General features: G+C 38.9%; 3 protein-coding genes across 6 annotated transcripts in view; 2 read left to right on the forward strand and 1 right to left on the reverse strand.

Annotated features, from left to right (window-relative positions):
* LOC126035357 (uncharacterized) overlaps positions 1-22652 on the forward strand; it is a 503584-nt gene that overhangs the window by 273651 nt on the left and 207281 nt on the right. The gene's annotated exons all lie outside the window — the stretch shown is intronic.
* The window catches only part of LOC126035248 (junction-mediating and -regulatory protein-like), a 440369-nt gene that overhangs the window by 164199 nt on the left and 253518 nt on the right, over positions 1-22652 (reverse strand). The gene's annotated exons all lie outside the window — the stretch shown is intronic.
* The window catches only part of LOC126035332 (homer protein homolog 1-like), a 146108-nt gene that overhangs the window by 42822 nt on the left and 80634 nt on the right, over positions 1-22652 (forward strand). For both annotated transcript variants that reach the window (XM_049793845.1, XM_049793847.1), the window contains exons 2-4: positions 4982-5138; positions 15088-15219; positions 20078-20170. In XM_049793845.1, coding sequence (XP_049649802.1) covers positions 4982-5138; positions 15088-15219; positions 20078-20170 — 382 coding nt within the window. The remainder of the gene's footprint in view (positions 1-4981; positions 5139-15087; positions 15220-20077; positions 20171-22652) is intronic.

Genomic DNA, 22652 nt, shown 5'->3' on the forward strand with positions numbered 1-22652 from the left:
CTTTGGATGACAGATATTATAGAGGCTTAGAACTCACTGTGTGCAAAATTACTACCTGCAAAAATGTGTGTGATGCCTACCAAGAGAGTTTGCAGTCCTTGGGACTGCCAGAGCATGTGTGCTGAGCATGCAGGCTGCCATGTGGCAGGGTCTGCTGTGCCCATCCTGGTCTCCCATCCCCTTGCCACAGGTGGCACTCAAGAGATGGTGGTCAGTGCCTGGTGGCTTTTTTTTTTTGTTTTGCTCCTTTTTTTTTTTTTTAACTCAACTCCTCCACAGGCCACAGTCCCCTCAGTGTTGTACCTGCTCCCATGTCTGCTCTCTGCTCCTGCTTGGGCAGCTCTTCGCTCCAGCCCCTGTGTCCCTGGTTTTTTTCCAGCCCCAATCCTGCTCTGTTCTTGTGTCTGCACAGAGCAGTCCCTGACTTCCTCCCACACAGTGAGTGCAGCATCCCCATTACCAAAACCCTGTCAATTTATCCCAATACGTGTCTGTCTGGGTGTGTATTTTATTTATTTTTTTAGCATCATTAACACACCAAAAGGGGAGGCAAGTAGGACATCAACTAATGTTGTAGAAGTTCATACCTTCTTTTCAGTGGCCTTTTTGCTTTTACAGTGTCCTGGTTTCAGCTAGGATAGTTAAGTGTCTTCCTAGTAGCTGGTACAGTGCTATGTTTTTGAGTTCAGTATGAGAAGAATGTTGAGAACACACTGATGTTTTCAGTTGTTGCTAAGTAATGTTTAGTCTAAATTCAAGGATTTTTCAGCTTCTGATGCCCAGCCAGCAAGAAGGCTGGAGGGGCAGAAGAAGTTGGGAGGGGACGCAGCCAGGACAGCTGACCCAAAGTGGCCAACGGTGTATTCCATACCATGTGACGTCACATCTAGTATATAAACTGGGGGGGAGTGGGGGTGGGGGTATCGCCGCTCGGGGACTAACTGGGCGTCGGTCAGCAAGTGGTGAGCAATTGCATTGTGCATCACTTGCATATTCCAATCCTTTTATTATTACTATTGTCATTTTATTAGTGTTACCATTATAATTATTAGTTTCTTCTTTTCTGTTCTATTAAACTGTTCTTATCTCAACCCACAACTTTTACTACTTTTCCCGATTCTCTCCCCCATCCCACTGGGTGGAGGGGGAGTGAGTGAGCGGCTGCGTGGTGCTTAGTTGCTGGCTGGGGTTAAACCACAACATACAGTAACTAAGACAACAGAATCCCAGCCTTGAGAAGTTGTAGATATTATGGCAATGAAAATAACTTTGGAGTCATGGTAAACAATGTGGGGAAAGAAGTAAGAGGAAGGAGGTCTTTAGCACTAGTGTTGGCATGATCTGGAAGTACCAGACTCATCAAAGAATAATACTTTTTTTAAAGCAAATGTTAATTATGGATTAGCAAGGAAAATTCTTTCTAACCTTCTGTACTAACTTAAGCTACTTTTGTGAAAGCTTTAATTAATCTCACATGTGGAGAAAGGAACCCTTAGGTTCTTATATTCAGTAGTCTGCATTTTTTTGAAAAGGATGTGTTAAGATGTCAAAATGGAAAGAGGAGTTGAAAACACTGTTCATTCAACTGTTAGGACATAGGCTTTTCTCCTAAGACTAGCCTAGGACCGATCACCTATCAATGAATAGATTTCTGTATCAATGATAAAAACTTGTGTGACTCTACCTCCTTAAGTGGTACTTCTCATCCTTCTTTAGTCTTCACATTCCCGCTTAAGTCAAGGAGGACTTAGCACGCACTTACTTCTTTTTAGTCTGCATTAGACTGCAACATTACAATGGTCAAAGTGAATTAAGAACAACAGCATATTAGCCTTAATGTTTCTGCCATGCTTGAACAGACATTTCTAATAGTCAAACTGTGTTACTATGGCATTCTGTTAGTTTCTTTTCTTTTTGTTCAGCATCAGGATATTTCTGGAAAAATGAATTACTTCTCTTTGTAATTAGTGATGAGTTCTTGTCTTAGTTCCTATTAGTGTTTTTAATGAATACTAAATACTTTGTGGTAGTGAAGGGACGGTAAGAGAAAGAGAAGGAAGAGTAAGGAACTGACACTTGTTTTTACAGGATTGTTTTTTCTTATCTAAAGTTGTTCTTTTCTTCTTTCTCTCTCAACTCTATATAGGCAAAAGTACATTTATATTTTTATATGTATGTCTGAGCACTTAGCAAGGGAAAAAGGAAACTACTTTCCTATTTAATATAACTAATGCTACTTCAGCTGAGTTAATTGAAACTTCCAGATTGGGAGGGCATCATGTCCTGTGTGGATAATGGAAAAAACAAAAGTCTCGTAGTAAAGATTGTTTAGATGAAATTGTAAATCTTGTATATGTTTTACATATTAACTTTTGCTTGTTTCTGAATGTTTTAGTAAATATAAAATTTAAGTAGCTCTATAGTGTGTTGCCACAGAAAAGTACAGATGATCTAATTGTACAATAGCTTCAAAGGGCTTTAGTGGCAAGTCAGTGACTGATTCTATAACACATTTCATCCTGTAGACATAAGGTGTGTAACTTCCATTTATTTGAAGAAATAATCAGTATAAATGTTCATCATCAAGTGTCAAAATGTATTCTAGTTGGTTTAATTCTAGAGGCATCTGAAGTTTAGCATCGTTATTGGAAAAAACTCCTAATTACCCCAGTAATTTGGCAAAATCATGATTTCTCCAACTAGTTTAATAAAGGGGGTTATGTTTTTTGCCACAGAGTGTAGACAGCTTGTTATTCAGCAAAGCTTTAGTTTCAGTTAAAACATGGAAAGAAAAGACTGTAACTCTAGTTTATCAGAAGTGATTAAAAAAGTGCAGGTAAACTTTATTAATGCTGTTCTGTACCTAATTGTAATGTCTATGCCAGACACACATACATGCCCTGCAAAGTGTTCTGGTTTGTCTTTGCAAAACTGCTGAGCAATCAGCAGAAATATGCAGGCCATCTCATGAAACAAATTGAGGCTGTTTTAGCTGGGGCTATAGAAGATTTTTGTGCTGACAGTGCAGAGCAGCAACTCAAGGCTGAACAATCGGACTTCTAATGACACTCCTGCTTACTTTAGTTGTATAGTTTTCACCTACCTTTTACATATGAAAATCCTAACCTGTGTTATGTTGAAAGCCTCAGCTGTGTGATATACTGTACTGTGACAGAACTGAATAGCATTTCTGGTCACATGTGTATTCATTAACCACACATCTATGGTTTGGATTCAGTTCTTCTTTTGTCTTTTTAGTTAATGTGGTCAGAACCTTTATTTTCTCCTTCCAACGTCAATCTTCATCCAAATAATTGTCAGGCTTCCAAGACTTTTGTTTTGATGAGCTCTTTAACTTTCCAGAGTTAAAGAACTGGTTGCACTACAGTAATATGCATCAAATTACATTTGGGTATACTTAATTGGGAGGTAAATGGAAAATGTATCTAATATTGAAGAAAAGAACTAAAGTTTAGGTATGACTGAAGAAGTAATTGTAGAGATTCAAAAGAGTGATAAGAATTAGTGTAAAGGTTATGTTAAACAAAAGGGCTACAAAAGTCACTGTTGCATAGCCTTTGTGTTTGTGCAAGGGATTGGGATCAGGAAAACAGCTACCCAACCTCCTATTGCTTGGTGATTTAGAAGGAAAAGAGTTGGTGCTGAGGGTACAGTGATGTTTGTATGGAGGACTAGCATGTGCATTGATTCCCCTGGCCTACCTTCCTCCTCCTATAACTTTCACTGAAACGGTGCTCTCTTTGGTCTGTTTTGTATCACTTCTAACATCCAGCATAGAACACCACATCTTCTGGCAGATGGGCTTCAAGGAGCCTTAACTCCTAACTGAATAATATGATTCTGCTGCTGAAAGCAACTGGTCTTGGCTGCTCTCACTGCCAAGCAGTAGAGATATTTCTGAGAGTTCACATGTACCCCTTTGTAATGAGGCCAGATTGAAACCCTTTGACTATGAGTACCCAAAATCCTAATTTTTTCTTTTGCTTTTATTTTGGGCAGAAAAATGTATTAAGAATTTACCTATTACTTAAAGGGAGATGATGGCAGGGACAAAGGATATGTTTCTTCACATCCTGGAAATGGGAGAAAACAAAAGAGTTCAAAAACCTACAAAGTTAAACTCAACTTAAAATTCTGGTACTTAATATCTTTAGGATTTGATGGCAGCATTCTCTGAAGAATACAGCAATCTATTTGTCAGTAAAATGTAGCTAAATTTAAACTGACAACCATCTTTTAGTGATACTAAAATATTTTTAGATTTCTATGCAATACTATATGTCTTGGTAATGATCATGGGGAAAAATAAGTTGTAAATTCTAAAGTACATTAATTTTTTCCCCTTACATAATTTTATTTGCTAAGCAGTTAACTTTGAACCATGTATGTTATACATATTTAGTGTTGCTATGAAAACATTCAGATGTGAAGCTCCAAAGAGTGAGGATTTCGCAACACATGTTCCTGACCCTAATTAATGTTAGTTTTAGAATAATCGCATTGAATCAGCCAGTTCAGTTTTAGATTATGGCCTAAGATTGATTAGAATAATCAGAGTATTAAAAGATTTTTGAGAAGATGGGGGTTTAGAGTAGTACACATTCTACAACGTGCAGTGTAGTGTTACACATGTATTGATGCCAGTTAGTTTAAAAGGATAGATGGAGGGTGAGGGCTAGGGAGGTGATGGGACAGGACTGAATCTATATTTAGAGATGGCTGTCTTTATCTGACTCTACAGCTGGGTGCTGATTTTTGCTTTAGAAGGCTTGCATTTTGCTTGCATATGTATATTAATGCACTTACCTGCTCTATGCAGCAACACATACAGAAGTTCCTAGGAAAAATTTATCATGCAAAGCGAAATGTGTACATCCCAGTGGGCACAACTGGCAGATAACTTGTGTGCAACAATATTACGTACAAATCAGATTCATGACTTTTACTCTCTATCCTTCAGGGAACAACCCATCTTCAGCACCCGAGCTCATGTCTTCCAGATTGACCCAAACACTAAGAAGAACTGGGTTCCCACCAGCAAGCATGCTGTTACTGTGTCCTACTTCTATGACAGCACAAGAAATGTCTACAGGATAATCAGTTTGGATGGCTCAAAGGTAAGCTTTATTTCAGAGAACTTGCTTGCTGATTGACTTTTGTATTTATTTTCCAGTCTGATGTCCTTCATGTAGCTTATCAAATGCTTTTGTCATTATCTGAGTAACAGATTACTGATGTGTTAAAATGGTTACATTGCTTCATTACATATTTTAAGTGTTTATTGGAAAATATTTACTTTGATAAATCTATTGCTGAAATTAAGTGATGACCTGTTACTTAGTTAATATTTTGAGCAGTCTAAAAAGGCATTCCCTGTGAGATGCACTAAAAAGTACAAATAGGGTTACAATAACCTGTTTTCATCTCTGCATTCAATGATGTTATCAATATCATTGGCTTCAGCATTATGAAGGACATCTGTTTAGTGCCCATAATCACTTAGTAAATCCTTCTCTGTTACATAATCTTCCAATTTTTGCTGTAGAGAATGTGGTGATTCCCTCCTAATAAAGTTCTCCATGGTAAGCTTTTATCAAAACTCAGTTGGGTTGGGTTTGGGTTATTTTGGGGGTGTTTTTCTTTTTCTTTTTTTTCTTTCATTAGGAAGGATAATGTGTTGAGCTGCTACTGTAAGAAACTTTGTCTAAGAAATTAATTTGGAAGACTCAGAGAAAATATTTGACTGTTCCTTAGGTTTTACTCCAAGTGGGTATAAAACCAGTAACTTTACAAATGGCATGTCAGACATCTTTGCAATAAGGACATTAAAGATACACAGAGTGTAATCAAAAGCTATAATCCGTTCAAGAGACTTTAATTTGCAACTTATGGAGATGTGTCAGTTCACAATGGTTGGAACTAAAATACTCTGTTAGAGCATGGCAGTATTCACATAGATTTCTTGGCTATTTATTGAAAGCTGAAAAACATTACTCTGCTTTTTTTCTTTTTTTTTCTTTTTTTAAATCCAGAGTATTGCTGTTTGTCCTGGTTTCGGCTGGGACAGAGTTAATTTTCTTCTTAGTAGCTGGTACAGTGCTGTGTTTTGGATTTAGTGTGAGAATAATGTTGATAACACACTGATTTATTTTTTTTTGTTGCTAAGTAGTGCTTATCCTAAGTAAGTTAAGGATTTTTCAGTTTCCCATGATCTGCCTGCAAGCAGGTGTACAAGAAGCTGGGAGGGGGCATTGCCAGGATAGCTGACCCGAACTAGCCAAAAGGATATTCCATACCATAGAACGTCATGCTCAGTATATAAACTGAGGGGAGTTGGCCGGGAGGGGCGGATTGCTGCTCAGGTATTGGTCAGCGGGTGGTGACCAATTGCATTGTGCATCACTTGTCTTTTCTTGGGTTTTAGTTCTCTCTCTGTTATATTCATTTGCATTACTATTATTATTATTTTATTATTATTATTATAAATAAGAACAGTTGAATAACTAAAATAAAAATAAATAATAAAATATAGTAATAACAATAATGTCAAAAAGATCTCTATATGATACTACTTTAGGTGATTGAGACTCTGGTATCAAAGCCTACCAAAATTTTTTCCAACTTTAACTTTGACTGTTTCTTACCTTCTCAGCACTCCTTCAAATGATTTCGTTCTGTCAAATAATTAAAATACCTTTTGTGTGACTATTTATAAAAGACTTTGGGATTGGGACTAGATGCTGTATGAAATCAAGGCTACTAGTTGTAATCTGTAGCATCTTAATTGATCTGCACAGTTTGCAAAATCCTTATTCTGATATCCACTGGGGTTCCTCTGCCTTTGTCCAAAGATGCAATTCTTGAAAAGTGGCTGCTGAGTTGCACTGTCAAGCAGTTGTTCATCTATTTGTTTGCTCTTTTGTCTATTGCAGCATCTCCTTTGCATTTGCAGTGCTATTAGCAAGGTATATTGATAATGCAATCTATCACTTTTATTTACTCTCTGTGTGATTGCTGCAGTCCTAATAATGTTTTCATCAAAGTGTTACATGTCTGACTATGATCTAGGATTCCAGTCATGATTAAGAAGGAGCCATTGTTTTAGGCATCACAACATTGCTTTGAAACATATCCAGGTGAATAGCAGGGGGACCCATAGAAGAATTTTTAGGAGGTTTTCAGCATGGTTCCCAGAGAATTTTTTTATTTTTAATTATAGCCCCATCTTTTTTAACATGTCTGCACATACATAATGTAGTATGTAAAAAGGGCTAAATATAAAGCATTCTTAAGTTCACAGAGCATCCAGACTCTCTCTGCTGTATGGATACAGTTGGGTGTCAGTAAAACTACTGGCATCTGAGCTTGCAATTCCTTACATTGTCAATTGGCCAGACAGAAGCATTAAATTTGCAAAGGAGAAAAAGCTATACAATTTAATTCTCCAGTTTTGAGTTTTGAAATGAAATGGAATAAAGATGATTTTTTGGTTTTCTTTTAAAACAAATTTTATATTGAAAATGTCTCAAAATTACATGTTGCCAGCTGCCAAAAATGCTTGTTGAACCATATTGGTTTTGCAGCTCTCATGCCCCTCCCTCAGGGGGAACAGATATATGATCCAACTAGGTTTACTTGTAAACCTCTGTGCTGGTGGGGTTTACAGCACCCTGTGGGTTTGTACGTTGGATAGAATGACATGCATGTGGCTGCTCAGTATACAGTGGCTCAGGTGCTGAGCGGTAAGCCATTAAGTGATGGCAACTCATAAGTATGTCCACTTAGACTGCAGTAAGGAAAGTTTGAGAGTGTATTGGGTTTGCATGGCAAGGTTTTGGTAGCACGGGGGGGCTACAGGGGTGGCTTCTGTGAGAAGCTGCTAGAAGCTTCCCCTATGTCTGACAGAGCCCATACCAGCCAGCTCCAAGACAGATCAAGGCCAAGCCAATCAGTGATAGTGGTAGCACCTCTGTGATAACATATTTAAGAAGGGGGAAAAAAAGTTGCTGCGGAACATAAACTGCAGCCAGAGAGAGGAGTGAGAATATGGGAGAGAAACAACTCTGCAGACACCAAGGTCAGTGAAGAAGGAGGGGGAGGAGGTGTTTCAGGCACCGGAGCAGAGATTCCCCTGCAGCCTTTGGTGAAGTCCATGGTGAGGCAGGCTGTCCTCCTGCAGCCCATGGAGGTCCACGGTGGAGCAGATATCCACCTGCAGCCCATGGAGGACCCCACACTGGAGCAGGTGGGTGCCCGAAGGAGGCTGTGACCCTGTGGGAAGCCTGCACTGGAGCAGGTTCCTGGCAGGACCTGTGGAAAGAAAGAGGAGCCCACACTGGAGCAGGTTTGCTGGCAGGACTTGTGACCCCATGGGCAACCCACGCTGGAGCAGTGTGCTCCTGAAGGACTGCACACCGTGGAAGGGACCCATGCTGGAGCAGTTTGTGAAGAACTGTAGCTCGTGGGAAGGACTCACGTTGGACAAGTTCATGGAGGACTGTCTCCCATGGGAGGGACCCCACGCTGGAACAGGGGAAGAGCGTGAGGAGTCCTGCCCCTGAGGAGGAAGGAGCGGCAGAGACAACGTGTGATGAACTGACTGCAACCCCCATTCCCCTTCCCCCTGTGCCTCTGTGGGGGAGGAGGTAGAGAATTCGGGAGTGAAGCTGTGCCCGGGAAGAAGGGCAGGGTGGGGAGGAGGTGTTTTTAAGATTTGGTTTTATTTCTCATTATCCTACTCTCATTTGATTGGCAATAAATTAAATTAATTTTCCCCAAGTCGAGTCTGTTTTGCCTGTGGCAGTAATTGCTGAGTGATCTCTCCCTGTCCTTATCTTGATTTAGGAGCCTTTTGTTATATTCTCTCTCCCTTGTCCAGCTGAGGAGGGGGAGCGATAGAGCGGCTTTGGTGGGCACCTGGTATCCAGCCAGGGTCAACCCACTACAAAGAGAGATACACTTGAGATTTGAGTGATAAGCCCATTTCTGCCCCACACCCTTCCCCTTCTTTAGGTCGGTTGGTTCCAGTAGGATTCCTGGATAAAATTTAACTTCTGTACTGATTATCTGAACATCATTAAATATTTCTTTTTTAAAACAAAAGGACATTTTTAAGACCTGATTTTTACTCACCTCTGAGAGATGCTACTGTATATCACAGATTTCCACTTGAATTTTTTTGTGGAGATCTGTGGTCTATTTTGAGAGAGTTTGGGTTTTTTTTTCCCCTTATTCTGTATCAATGGGTCTGTGAGCCAGATTCAGCTGAGATAGGTCCTATAGAAACGATGTCTGCTTATTCTTTCTACATTCTGTATAATGTTTTCTGAAGCTATTGTCTCCTCTTAAAATACCTGGCACAAGAAATGATGCATCTCCCTTTAACTTGACTCCAGAAAACATTCTAGGACTATAAGGTGTTCAGTGTACAGGCCAGATTTTATAGTCACATACAGTATCTGGATCCCTGTCGCCCAGGTCAAGGAGATCCTGATGCAAATAATCAGATAGAACTTGAGGCTGGTTTCTATGACCTCTTGAGTAAATATCTTTTATGCAACCTTTTTCTCCTACTGCTCTAGGAATCAAGAGAAAACCTGAAAAATAAAATCTGTTATGCAATATGACGTGACAACATTGAGCAGTTGTTGCTAAGGCTTTCAGTTCTCATTAATTATATAGTAATTTCATATCTCATTGGAAAAGTGTTTTAGTACTTCTTTCTCCTAGATGATGGAAGGAAGCCTCCATTATTTATCCAGTAACATTGCAGACAGACACTGAGATTATTCTCAGAATCCTGCTGTCTTTTCCATTCAGTCTCTGGCCATCACTGAGAAAAGAAAGGAGATTAAGTATCGTGGTTCCTGCAGTACTACTTAACTCTCTGATAATGTTTTCACAGATGCAATATTGGGAAAAAAATCCCCAATAATTTGTGCTCATCTAAACGAAGAGAAGACTGGAAAAGAGTGGTTTTCCAGTCTGTAGGTTTCATGAGCCTTGTATATATTATTTCTGAGTCAAGTCTCCCATCAGTGTTATTGTAATAGATGATCTTTACATTTTAATGACTGTTGTAAAATAAACTAGTCACATATTAAAGTGATAATCTGTTTAATGCTAATATAGGTTTTAAGTAAGACCTGTAAGCACAGGTCCTGTTTGTAAACAGAGAGGGACTCATGGGCAAAGTGGTGATTGGTGGCTGTCTTGGTCACAGTGACCACAAAGTAGTTGAGTTTCAAATCGTTGGCAATAGGAGAAAAACTGCCAGCAAAACTTTGACCCTGGATGTGGGGAGAGCAGAGTTCGGGCTGCTGAAGGAGCTAGTTAGTAAGGCCCCCTGGGAATCTGCTTTTGAAGGTACTGGGGTCCATGAATGCTGGTCACTTTTTAAGAGCCATCTCTTAAGAGCACAGGAGCAGGCCATTCCAAAGTGTCAGAAGTCAAGCAAGTGGGGCAGAAGGCCGGCTTGGATGAGCAGGGATCTTCTTCTAGGACTTAGGCAGAAAAGGAAAGTATATGGACATTGGAAGCAAGGACAGGCAACATGGGAGGACTACAGAGATGCTGTTTGCCACTGTAGGGAGAAAATTTGTGTGGCCAAAGCTCGATTAGAATTCAAGCTGGCCAGCACTGTGAAAGACAACAAAAAGGGCTTTTAAAAATATGTTAACAGCAAAAGGCGGATCAGAGATAACATTGGTCTGTTACTTGATGAGGTCGGTTACCTCACAAATAGGGATGTAGACAAAGCAGAAATGTTTAATGACTTCTTCACCTTTGTCTTCAACACCGATGATGGGCCCGAGGACCCCTGGAGCCCTGTGTTGGAAGACTATGACTGGAGGGATAGCAAACTCCCAGCCGACCCTGAACTTGTTTGAGACTTGCTGCTCCAGCTGGATGCGCATAAGTCTATGGGGCCTGATGGGATTCATCCCAGGGTACTTGAAAGAGCTGGCTGATGTTATCGTGGGACCTCTCTCCATTATTTTTCAACAGTCTTGGGAGTCTGGAGAGGTCCCAGTCAACTGAAAGCTGGAAAATGTTGTCCCAATTTTCAAGAAGGGTAAGAAGGAAGACCCTGGAAATTACAGGCCTGTCAGTCTCACTTCAGTGCCTGGTAAAATTATGGAGAAGGTTATTCTGGGAGATATTGAAAAACACTTGAGAGACAATGCAGTCATTGGTCATAGCCAGCACGGGTTCATGAGGGGAAAGTCCTGTTTAACTAACTTAATTTCCTTTTATGACAAGTGTAGGGATTGGCGCTCGGAAGATCTCGCGATGTACGGAAAGAGAAGGGTTAAAGGAGGCGGGATGACCGACAGACAGTATATAAGGGCGTGACGCAGTTGAATAAACGCCATTTGCAGCATCCTCATATTGGTGTCAGTGCTCTGTGGCCCAGGGTATGGTGGACCCTGTGCCGAGTCCCACGGGGTGATCAGACGAATGTCTACAGACAAGGTCACTCATCTAGTTGACCAAGGGAAGCCAGTAGATGTGTTTTGGGTTTTTTTATTTTAGCAAAGCTTTTGATACTGTCTCTTATAGTATCCTTCTGGACAAAATGTCCAGCATACAGTTAGACAAGTTCATAATATGTTGGGTGAACAATTGGTCCAGGCAGCCTGTTCTGGGTTCTCTCTTGTGCAGCCAGCCCATGTGGTCAGCTGAAGCAGTGAGCAGCCTCAGCTGAAAACTGGTTGGTTTCTCCAAGGTTTTATGCTGGGTTAATTTGCAACCAGATATGCCACTGTCACTGCAGCAAATGCCAGTCCTGCAGGCTTTAAACCTGCCTGTTGCTTGGAGGTCATAAGTCCCTGTCCTCAGAGTCCTCTTCTGCACTGAGGAAGTTACATCTGTGACAAAATTACCTGCACTCTCAAGTCTGTGGTACAAGTTCAAATTAATCAAGCAATGGATGGAAATAGGGCTTAAGAAAGGATACAACACAGCTAGAGCTTGAGTTGGGAGGAAGACTCTTTTCTACACTGTCCCCAGGATAATTAATTTCAAACATGTTACTGTTGACGGCTTCCACACTGAGAGACATTGAGCATTAAGTGAACTTGCACAGCTCTGTTCTGGGCTTCCACGAGGTTATTTCAAAAGGAGAGCTTCCAAGCACTAACAGTACTCAAGAAGACAAGAATCATACAAGAAAAACAGAGCTCCAGAACACCTCCTTTCTAAGAAGTCCACCTCTGCTGACTCACGTTATCTCTTCTGTTCGACATGGCATAGACAGCTGTTTCCCATGAGGTCAGTTGGAGGCCTTGGTGCAAGTGCAAGCCTGCTAGCTTTATTTGGGCCCCCAACCATATGCCTAAAGAAAGAAGGATGACTTGAATAACCAGTGATTTTGCTGACCAGCTTCTCCTATATGAAAATCTGAAGAGAAGTTTTGAGGACAATTAATGCTGGAGATGGTTCTCCAGTCTCTAGTCACACAACAAATCTTGTCCTTGACCTGATGAGGCTTGTTGATTCGAATTTAAGCTTTCAGGCATTCCAGAATTTTCCAGGAGTTGTTCACAATGTGTCCTGGGCTCAGCTGGGAATGTTTTGAGTTCAGTATGCGAAGAATGTTGATAACACTGATGTTTTCAGTTGTTGCTAAGTAGTGTTTAGACTCAAGTCAAGGATTTTTCAGCTTATCATGCCCAGCCAGCGAGAAAGCTGGAGGGGCACAAGAAATTGGGAGGGGACACAGCCAGGGCACCTGACCCAAAGTGGCCAATGGGGTATTCCATACCATGTGACGTCCCATTTAGTATACAAACTGGGGGGAGTGGGGGCAGGGAATCGCGGCACGGGGACTAGCTGGGTGTCGGTCGGCGGGTGGTGAGCAATTGCCCTGCACATCATTTGTACATTCCAATCCTTTTATTACTACTGTTGTCATTTTATTAGTGTTATCATTATCATTATTAGTTTCATATTTTCTGTTCTATTAAACCGTTCTTATCTCAACCCAGGAGTTTTACTTCTTTTTCCCAATTTTCTCCCCCATCCCACTGGATGGGGTGGGAGTGAGTGAGCGGCTGCGTGGTGCTTAGTTGCTGGCTGGGGTTAAACCACGACACAATGGTAGCCAAAATTTGCATTTTGAGGCAAAGGTTATCAGATAGAACTGCCTGTTTGATATCCTCAGCTACATCCAGATTTGTTCTTACAATTTAATGCCAGCATAGTGGAGCTGCCAAAGATGCCAGTTTTGCTAAATTCATCTGTGCTGCAGTATCTTTGCTTGCCTTTCTACATGTTGTGATGCAATGTGTTCTTCTGAACTTCCTTGCAATACTCCTCTCCCCCACTTCATCTGAGAATCAGCATATGCACATGGAAGCTGTTTGTGGGCTTAGTTGGCCCCTCAGCTGTAAATTTTTCAGGCTTGCCCTGTAGAATTCAGAGAAAATATTATGTTGATGGTAGCTGTGCTCCAGTGCTACCTAAATCTTAGCAGAAGCAGAGGATGCTAAGTAAACTCCATAACTACTGTCTTTAATATCCATCCAGAAGGCCATCTCACACAAGTAGCATAGGATGTATTTGACTTCTAGAAGATCTCAGGCTTGGGAGAGTAGTACTTGGTCTGTCTGATGTTGAAGTTTCTCACTGTCACCATCCTGAGAAAATATTGTTATTCTCTATGCATCAGTCCAGTTCCTGCTACTCAAAGAATAAAATTAAGATTTCTTTATCTCCAACAGAGAAGTTGGTTTGGACCTTGTGAATTTTGTTGCTGCTCTAGGATTCTACAGTAATCACTGGCTTTGAACTGCTGGGGGTAAGGCAGGAGTTATGGTTTCATGGGAGCAGAACAAAGCATGTGCACACTGATGTTCAAAAGATTCCCAGCTCTGTAGTGCGAGACAGTAGGACCCATATTGACAGTAGCCTTTGGAGCACAATAACTGGCATGTAAGATTCTTCCTGAACTGTTCTGCTCACAGTGTATGCTATTTTCTGGGAAGTTTTAAGGACATTCTCTTTCACATGGGTGTTACAAAGCACCTACTAACCAGTGTTTTATGGAAAGGGCTGTGAATTATTTAACAAATGTGGCTGAAACTCTTAGTAGCACCAGACAGATGAGAAAGCATGCCTGCATTTCACTTCCAGTGCACATATCTGGTTTTGTGGCTAGTCTTTCTTGTTCACGTTGGCTGGTTATAAACTGTAATAACCATTATTTTTTAGTTAAATGGAACCCATTGGTGTCATTATAAGACTATCCTGACATACTTTTATGTCAACTGGACAGTTCCACATCACAGATTTAGAATATGTTAGACAAACTTTAATGTGATGAAAATACTGTTGAAATCCATGGTAAAACTTTAGCTGGTTTTAGTGGAACCAGCATATAATTGAATAGTTGTAGTTTTTTGTTTACATTAGCAGAAGTTGTATGCTGGAAGATGCACCTCTTTCATCCTGTACGTAACAAGAACTAGAGAAGAAAAATCTATTCTAAGAGTAGCTCTTCTGTAGTTGGTGTATGACCCTGTCACTGTTTGTCATGTTTGTATATGTATAAAGGAAAAACAGATTCTTGCAATACAGAAACTTAAAAATAAATCATGCTCTTGTTTTATTGCATCTTTTCCAGTGAGGATTGCATATGCAAGGAGAGGAATGCGTCTGTGGAGCTTACAGTGGATCTTGAGAGGCATTGCCTTAGGGGACAAAGAAATACACTTATGAGACAAAAAAAGACTTCGCTAGTTCTTCTATTCTGATCTCATTAGTCTATGTGGATGCTTTAAAGGACTTTTTTTTGACTTGCTAACTATTAAATGACTGCTTGCAATTGCAAACAGATCCCCCCCCCCCGCTTTTGCTCCCTTTAAAGAATGTATGCCAATATATGCTTTTGTAATTTTAGCTGTGATTAAATTAGAAGAAAATTGTTCCCTAGTTGCAAGTTTGTCTCATTCAGTGTACACAGATACTTGTCTATAATACTGGCATTTTCAATTATTGAGTAGTCTTTTTAAAAAAATCAAAACCACAGAACCCCTTTTTTTACAACTATTACTTTTTTTTCAGGCAATAATAAATAGCACTATCACTCCCAACATGACATTTACTAAAACATCCCAGAAGTTTGGCCAATGGGCGGACAGCAGGGCAAATACAGTCTATGGCTTGGGATTTTCATCTGAACATCACCTTTCAAAAGTAAGTATGACCAATGACAACTATTCGGCCAGTCAAGCAGCTTAAGAGTATTTGATTCCTGCTGGTTGTATCTTGACTCAGTGCTCACTACTGTTGTTATTTAAAAATAGTTTACAAAAAATGTTCTGTATCCATCCTTATAATGTAAAAAGACAAGACAATATTGTTATAACACTTTGTTGGCTATGAATTTTCTTTTAACTGACTGAGGAAAGGAGAGAGATTTAGCTATCACAGTGTATGCTGTTAATACTTTCTAAGTATTCACTTGTTAGGTTTTGTTAAGTTTCTCTTCTTTAAAGTTGTTCTTCCATTACAGTTTTTCATTATAGAATTTAAAGGAGTAGACTATGTAGTGTTTCTTCTGTGTTTAGATCTAGATAAAAAATGTTGGAATTCTTCAGATGCATTTTTATCTTTTAAGCCACGTTCACTTTCACTTTTCTGCTGTGTAGTGCGTCAAATTACAGATATTTCAACATGTGCAGGCTTAAAGTAAAGCTAGTGGGAAAAATATTCAATGTAAAAGAAAACTATGTTTTCTTGTTGGAATACAAAAGTTGAAATTTTTACTAAAGAAACTCAGTGCCCTATGAGGGTTTTTTTCTGGTCTACTTGTGCAGGAGGGAAGTCCACCTTAATCCAAGGAAAGGAGTAACTCATTTTTCTCAAAGTGACGGTATGGTTCCTGTGAGCACACTTTCTACAGTTCCTATTGTTATTGATACTACTCTGGTAGATGAGTCCAGGAACCTCTAAAAGCCAATGTTGTTTTTCTCCAGATGAGGAATTCCATTTTCAGTTTAAAAACATGTTTCTACATTAAGCAGAGAATTTTAATCTTTGAAATATACAAAAGAACTGGAAAGCCAAATGCAATAAAAAGGAATGTATAATAAATGTTTGAGTAAGAAATAATGGTTGCTTTGTTATTAAAAAAAACAAAAAAAAAATCATACTGGCCCTTTTGAGAAAGTAATTGTCACTATCCAAGGATAAGCATGGGCCTGTCAGAAAACCATTAAAAAGAGAACCAGTACATCTGCTTTATTTGGACAGTGTGATACGCTTGTAAGATTTCTTCCTTTCATAATCTGATAGCTTTCATTTCTACAAAGCAACACAAAACCAGGAAATTCTGAGTGATACCAATATTGAATATATGCACGTGCATTTGTGCACGCATCATTGCTTCAGTGAACTTAGAAACTTTGTCATTTATTTAAATTGGTGTGTATGTCCTAGAGACACTTGCTTGCCAACATAGTAATAACTTTTGTTAATATTTCAAAGGATTTAGCATAAATCCTAATTTAGTTTACCTCTCATATACTAGATTGTTTTCCTTAATCATGGAATGCTTCTTTGGAGGCAAAGTATCATGCTGGAGTCATGCATAGCCTGTGTTTGCCTGCCTTTCAACATTGGGTTGCCCTTGCCAGTGAAAATATTTTGATTTTTTTCATATGTCCTTTCCTTCATTCTTTCCTTGCTCTCTCCAAGTGATACTTACTTCCTTCTTAGTTACAGTTGTTTCAATCCCATTCTTTCACTGCCCTCAAACTGATGTCTAAGAGTTTTCAGTATGTCCTTGGCTGAAAACTTTATATTGCTGTTGAACAAATAATCTGAAAAGCTACAGTAGATATTTTGTCTTAAGTACATGTTTGATTAGCAGTTACTCAGATTGCTGTGATTTATGAAGAATACACAGATCTGTTGAGAAAAATGCCAAGTCACAGACCTTTTCAGAAGCTTATGGTGATGAATCTTCAGGACCTTTTCAGCAAACTGTTTCCCTTGCATTATATCTTAATTATCAAATCGTGATTTTAATGTGAATTAAAATTGCTGATCATTGCTACTAAAATTCATAAAGGTGAAACTTTTTGTGTTATTATAAAATTAGCAAACATATTTGATGGAGGGAAAAGAAACTTTTGTTTAGATTACGGTCTATTCAGTCACTGGAGTTGGTAGATATATCGGTCTTGGAATCAGAAAAGCTGAATTAGAAACCCTGGATCTGCTGTGTAGCTTCAGAGAAATCACATCTATCTTCTCTTGTGTCTCTGCTCAGATTACTAACTCCCACTTCTGTGCACTGGCACTGTAGTCAGGTTTACCAGAGCGCTCTTTGGTACACCTAGCATTGTAGGAAATGAAATCTAATTTAGGGCTCAAGGTACTACTGGATGTTAGTAATAGTGCTAACAGATAAATTGTATTAATGTATTTGGTCAGAAACAGCTTGCTTCTAGAAGTTGCCTTAAAAATTGATTCTGAAACTTCTTTTCTGTACTTTGTTTATCAAAGTCCCTAAGTGAACAGCCCTGTTGTATGTAATTTGTTTTGGAGTACTGTCTCTGGGCCCCAATGAAATATTTCAAGTTCCAGGGAGCAAAAGACAGCCTGCAACCACAAAAAACTTAGTCTAGTCTGTGACCGATATCAACAGGTTAATGAAGCAAACAATAAGAGCAGAGATAATAAAAGAAGTCTTGTCTTCTAATAAACTGGTTATTCTCAGATCATTGTCTGCTTAGCTATGTCACTCTAAACAAGCAGATGATTTCCAAAGCATATATCAAGTGTTTGACTTTTGGACTATTCCTTTTTGGTTCATGTGCCTTTGTCCTCCTAAACTGATTACTAGGATAGAGTGAAACAGTGGTAACCTCTTTCTGGATGATTATTGTGACTGTGAGAATTAGTGGAGCGAGACTATCCAGTATAAAAATAAAGGCACTCTAATCAGCTTCGCATGCAAACAGTATAGAAGAAAATTAATTAAACATTTGTTTATCTTCATTAGACCTTTTCTCAATATGTGAGACCACAAATTCACCTCAAGATTGTTCCATCAGGAGTCAGGCAGAAGTCAGTGATACCTAAAAGATGATTCCTATGTTGAAGAATATTCCTTTCAGAGGATCAGGATTTCCTAGCACAGTCCCTCTTGCTGCTGTAGTAGGAGGAACAGAATGTCCCATGATATTCAGAGAAAACTGAGGCTAATTTCTCACCAGAATATAAATCTGTGCTTTTGATAGTATCCTGCTGTATGGGAAGAAATATTCCTTGTCAGGATTGCTGTCTGTTTTATCCCTTTGAATTAGTTGGCCTGATTTATTCTAAATAACTTAAGAGTATGCTAAATTCCAAAAGGACCATCACAGGTACTTGTGAGTTCCTCTTGTAGTCTCCCTCCACAATTTTTCCATCTTTTCCTTAATTTATTAATCCTCCAGAGAACCCTTCCTTTCATATCATGAGTTCTCATCTTTGTTATTTAGGAATTTTATCAAGAGATTGCCTCAAGGAATTCTAGTAAATTTGTGAAAATTTCCTCTACATTATCCTTGTTGGCTTTTTCTTAGAATGTTATCTATTTATCTGTTCATTCGTTTTTGGGGTTTTTTTGACAGTTTCTACTACTGTGATACAGAAGATCATATTTACTGCCTTGTATGTCTTCAGCCATTCTAAACCTCAGCATCATGTTTTCTCACTTACCAATCCTCTGGTCCTAAAGCTGATTTAAATAATAGGTTATCTATCAGATTTTGAGAGTTCTATCTACAACTCTTAAATGAGTATCATCCAGTTCTGGTGATCTGTTGCTAATTTTATTATCTGTTCTGAGACATTTTTTGATGCTGAATTAGAGTTTCAGGATGGTATATTTTGTCTCCTTCTGTATTCAGGAAACATATGCTTTTAAATAACCTGACAGCTGAAATATAGGATACCTGTGAGTGGAGAGAAACGATACTTCCTCAAATACTAATAGCCTACCAGGAGAATAGTTTAAAGACAATAAGGTTTTTTAGATCTTGGATAGCAAGTGAAGTTCTGATTGAAAATAGTTGAGGAGATTGTCATGCAAAGGTAGCCTTCATCCCTTCTAAATACATACAGTGCAAAAGAATTTCTTTGTGTGCTGCTGCTGGAGAGATTTAGAAGCTGTTGGTGAAGTTTCCAATGTTTTTGCAGAATCATTTCAGTCTTAAGCTGATCATAATAAGATCATGTTCTGTATAAAAGCAGTAGCAAGCAAAAATGAATGCTCGGCTACTATAACAATTAGTGTAGTGTCAAGCTGAGATCTATGAAGCCAAATTTTTCTCTAGCCAGAGAATCTAGACCCTATTCTTAATAAATTTATTTAATCTATCAGGTTTAAAGGTGCATGTATTTCTAAATTGCTGCTTTAGCTATTTTCTGGAAGAGGTACGTGCAGCAGAGAAATCAAGCTTCATATGGCAGTTCAATGTGAAATTCTTGAATTTAGTGTTCAGTATATGTGAGTGTTTAGTTCAATTAATTTGTTCTTTAACTTGATTGATATCAATGAACAATCAAGAAATTAACTTGACTCAATATTCCCACTGCTGCTTTCTTAATTAGCTACTGAAATTATAAATGCTGTTAAAATTTGGGAAGAAATTAGTACTGTTTCAGTCATGAAAGAATGAACCTCATTGAAGGCTCTAGGCTAATAGTGACTACAGTAGGCTTCAGAACCAGATCATTCATTGTCAGGAAGACAGCAAAACCTGAATCTGAAAGCAGCTGTGCAAGGCATCGCTATTATTAGCGATATATGAGGTGGGTTTTTTAACACTGTCAGCAACAAATTAATAATTTTCCTGTCATATAAACAGAGTACATTATGTCTGAAAGGTATGTCACTGTGTAACTCGAATATCTAATAAGGAGAAAAACTAAAAAATTCTACTTAGAGAATTTGACTTTGTAAAATATTAAGTACAGCATTCTCTTCTGCATGTAATATAACTACTTCACACCTACTCTTTCTCTTTTTCCTTTTTTTTTTAAACATATGTACCTTCAGTTTGCAGAAAAATTTCAGGAATTCAAAGAAGCTGCACGACTAGCAAAGGAAAAGTCCCAAGAAAAGATGGAGCTAACAAGTACGCTCTCACAAGTGAGTCTTATTGCCTGATTCAAGCCTAGTATTTCATAGTCTGTGCTACTTACCATATCTTATAAACACGTATAAAAAATGAACAGGGTACTTCACAGTTTCCCTGAATCCTCTCATCAGTCAACTAGAAGTGTCAAGAAGTCTAAGAATGCATTTAATATACATTGCAGAAGTGTCAAAGGGGCTTGCTTTAATATAAAATTGGCCTTTTGTTTATTCCCATCCCTTTCTTTGAGCTTTCCTCAGAAAATATGTTATGAGTAAAGATGGTGAGCAGTTATGTAAGTAAATCTATAGTAAAGATCTTTTGTGGTTTTTCTTATTGTATCTATGAAACTTCAGGTGATGTACTATAAAGGACTTTATATAAGAATCATTACAACAAAAATTGAAGTTAAAACAGCAAACTATTTTTACTTATTTCCTCCTGTTGTAGTATTCACTTGTGAAATATGTTGAAGGAAGATGACAGATTCACATGTGGGTTCTGGGGTTTTATTGCAGTTAGCCATGTTGTAAAAGAAGAGTTTATAAAAGACATCTCAAAACATGAACTGGGTTAATATAGGCCTAACAGGAAGATAAATTAATATATTCATATTTACATTAGTCATGCCTAAAATTAATTTACTTGAAAATGGATACTTTGAATTTGCTTTGAAAAAAGAAATTGCATGAGGCTTTTATGCCCCTCCCCTCCAGTGTTTCTGGCTGTGTGTGTAGCTATTTGCTTTATTTTAAGCAATAGTGAAGACAAAACTAATTCCTTCTCTTGGAGGATGAAGCAGCTTTAAAACTACAGCAGGGGTTCCTGAGCTGAGTAAGCTTAAAGCAGTTGAGTCTTTTTTTTCTGGGGAGTGCATCTTCATTCATTGAATCAGTGCATCTCTTGAGTGCTTTGCACTGCAATATGCTCCTGATCTTTGATGGAACAAGGATGGCAGGCAGTTTGCAAAGTTATACGAATAGGTTTATTGCTACCAGAAAGCTGCATCTGGTGTCCTTCCAAGAGAAGTCAGTGGAAACTGCAAGAATACACAATGAACCAACCTCATGTTGTTTTCCCAGTAGGCATTTTGCCCAGGTGCTAGGTTGGCTTTTGCTATTAAAGGGAAACTGCTCTACTGTAACAGGAGAAAAATAAGGCAGTCTTTTTTTATCAGATTTCTTGACTACCTCTAAACTTCTCATAATTTCCATTAATAAATACATAGATAATGGAAGTAGGTTTTTCAGTATTATATCCTAGTATATACTTGGACTTTAGAAACAGTGAAGTGCTTCAGCCAGGCCTCTAGTTACTCGATATTATAGGCAAAACAATTACTCTGCTTCTCTTTTGACATGATGATTAATAGTCTGCACTCAGAAGTTAAATCTGACACTGTTGAATGGAGTGACTTATTTGGTTTGGACATAAATTTGAACTACTCATTCAGAGACAAGATGCTTTTTTCTAGCAGTTGCCCAGGGCTAAAGCTTTCTCTTAATCTATATGAACTATTAATATTGTTCATTTTCCAGTACAGATTTCCCTTTATACATGGAGCCTAACATTTTATACTGTAGGCAGTTATAGAAATGATACCTTGAGCGATTCTATAATTCACGTTGAGAGCTGCGATTTATTTACTGCACACTTAGGAATAATTTCATATTCAGGCCTTACTTTTCATCTCTTGGCTTTTAGCTGTTTTGATAATTTAGCGTATTATTCCAAAAGATACAGTTAGTGCAAGTGCTGACACATCAGCATAATAGTCTTCACATACTTAATGCTTCTCATTAGTTCCCCAGAAAGAAGGGAGTTTGGAGTGGATGAGAAGCAATGTCTTCATGGCAGACTGCAGCGCTTCCGTAGCACTGGGGCTTATTTGAAGAGATTTATGACTGGGGGAAGATGGGTGCTTGGCAGTGGGGAGGGAAGTTGGGACCCTAGAGAAATATGAAGGAGCACTTGCTGTCATTTTGATCATCTGCCAAAAAGTGGCTGCAAGGCATGTAATTCCAGTGTTGCCTTTCTCAATCATTTTACAGCTCTTATTTCCCTTTCGCATAGTGATCCTTTGCAGAGACAGGGAGTAAAAGAGGAAGGAGAGGAATTTTCAGTGCCCAGCCAAGACTTCGTAGGAACCTGGCTTTTTTAGGAAGCTTTGACGGGAAAGGCATTGGGAGGTAGCATGTGAGCAGTGAGATCTATATGGTAGCTCAATTAGCTACAAGTGTCAATCCCTCTGCTGTCTTGGACTTGCAGGTATCATTCTGCATTAAATTAATAATAGTGTCGTGGTTTAACCCCAGCTGGCAATTAAGCGGCATGCAGCTGCTCACTCACTCTGCCCCCCACTAAGTGGGACGGGGGAGAGCATCAGGAAAAAAAGTAAAACTTGTGAGTTGAGATAATGTCCTGGTTTCAGCTGGGATAGAGTTAATTGTCTTCCTAGTAGCTGGTATAGTGCTATGTTTTGGGTTCAGTATAAGA

Source organism: Accipiter gentilis, chromosome W, assembly GCF_929443795.1.
Source record: "Accipiter gentilis chromosome W, bAccGen1.1, whole genome shotgun sequence".
Classification (NCBI taxonomy): Eukaryota; Metazoa; Chordata; class Aves; order Accipitriformes; family Accipitridae; genus Astur; species Astur gentilis.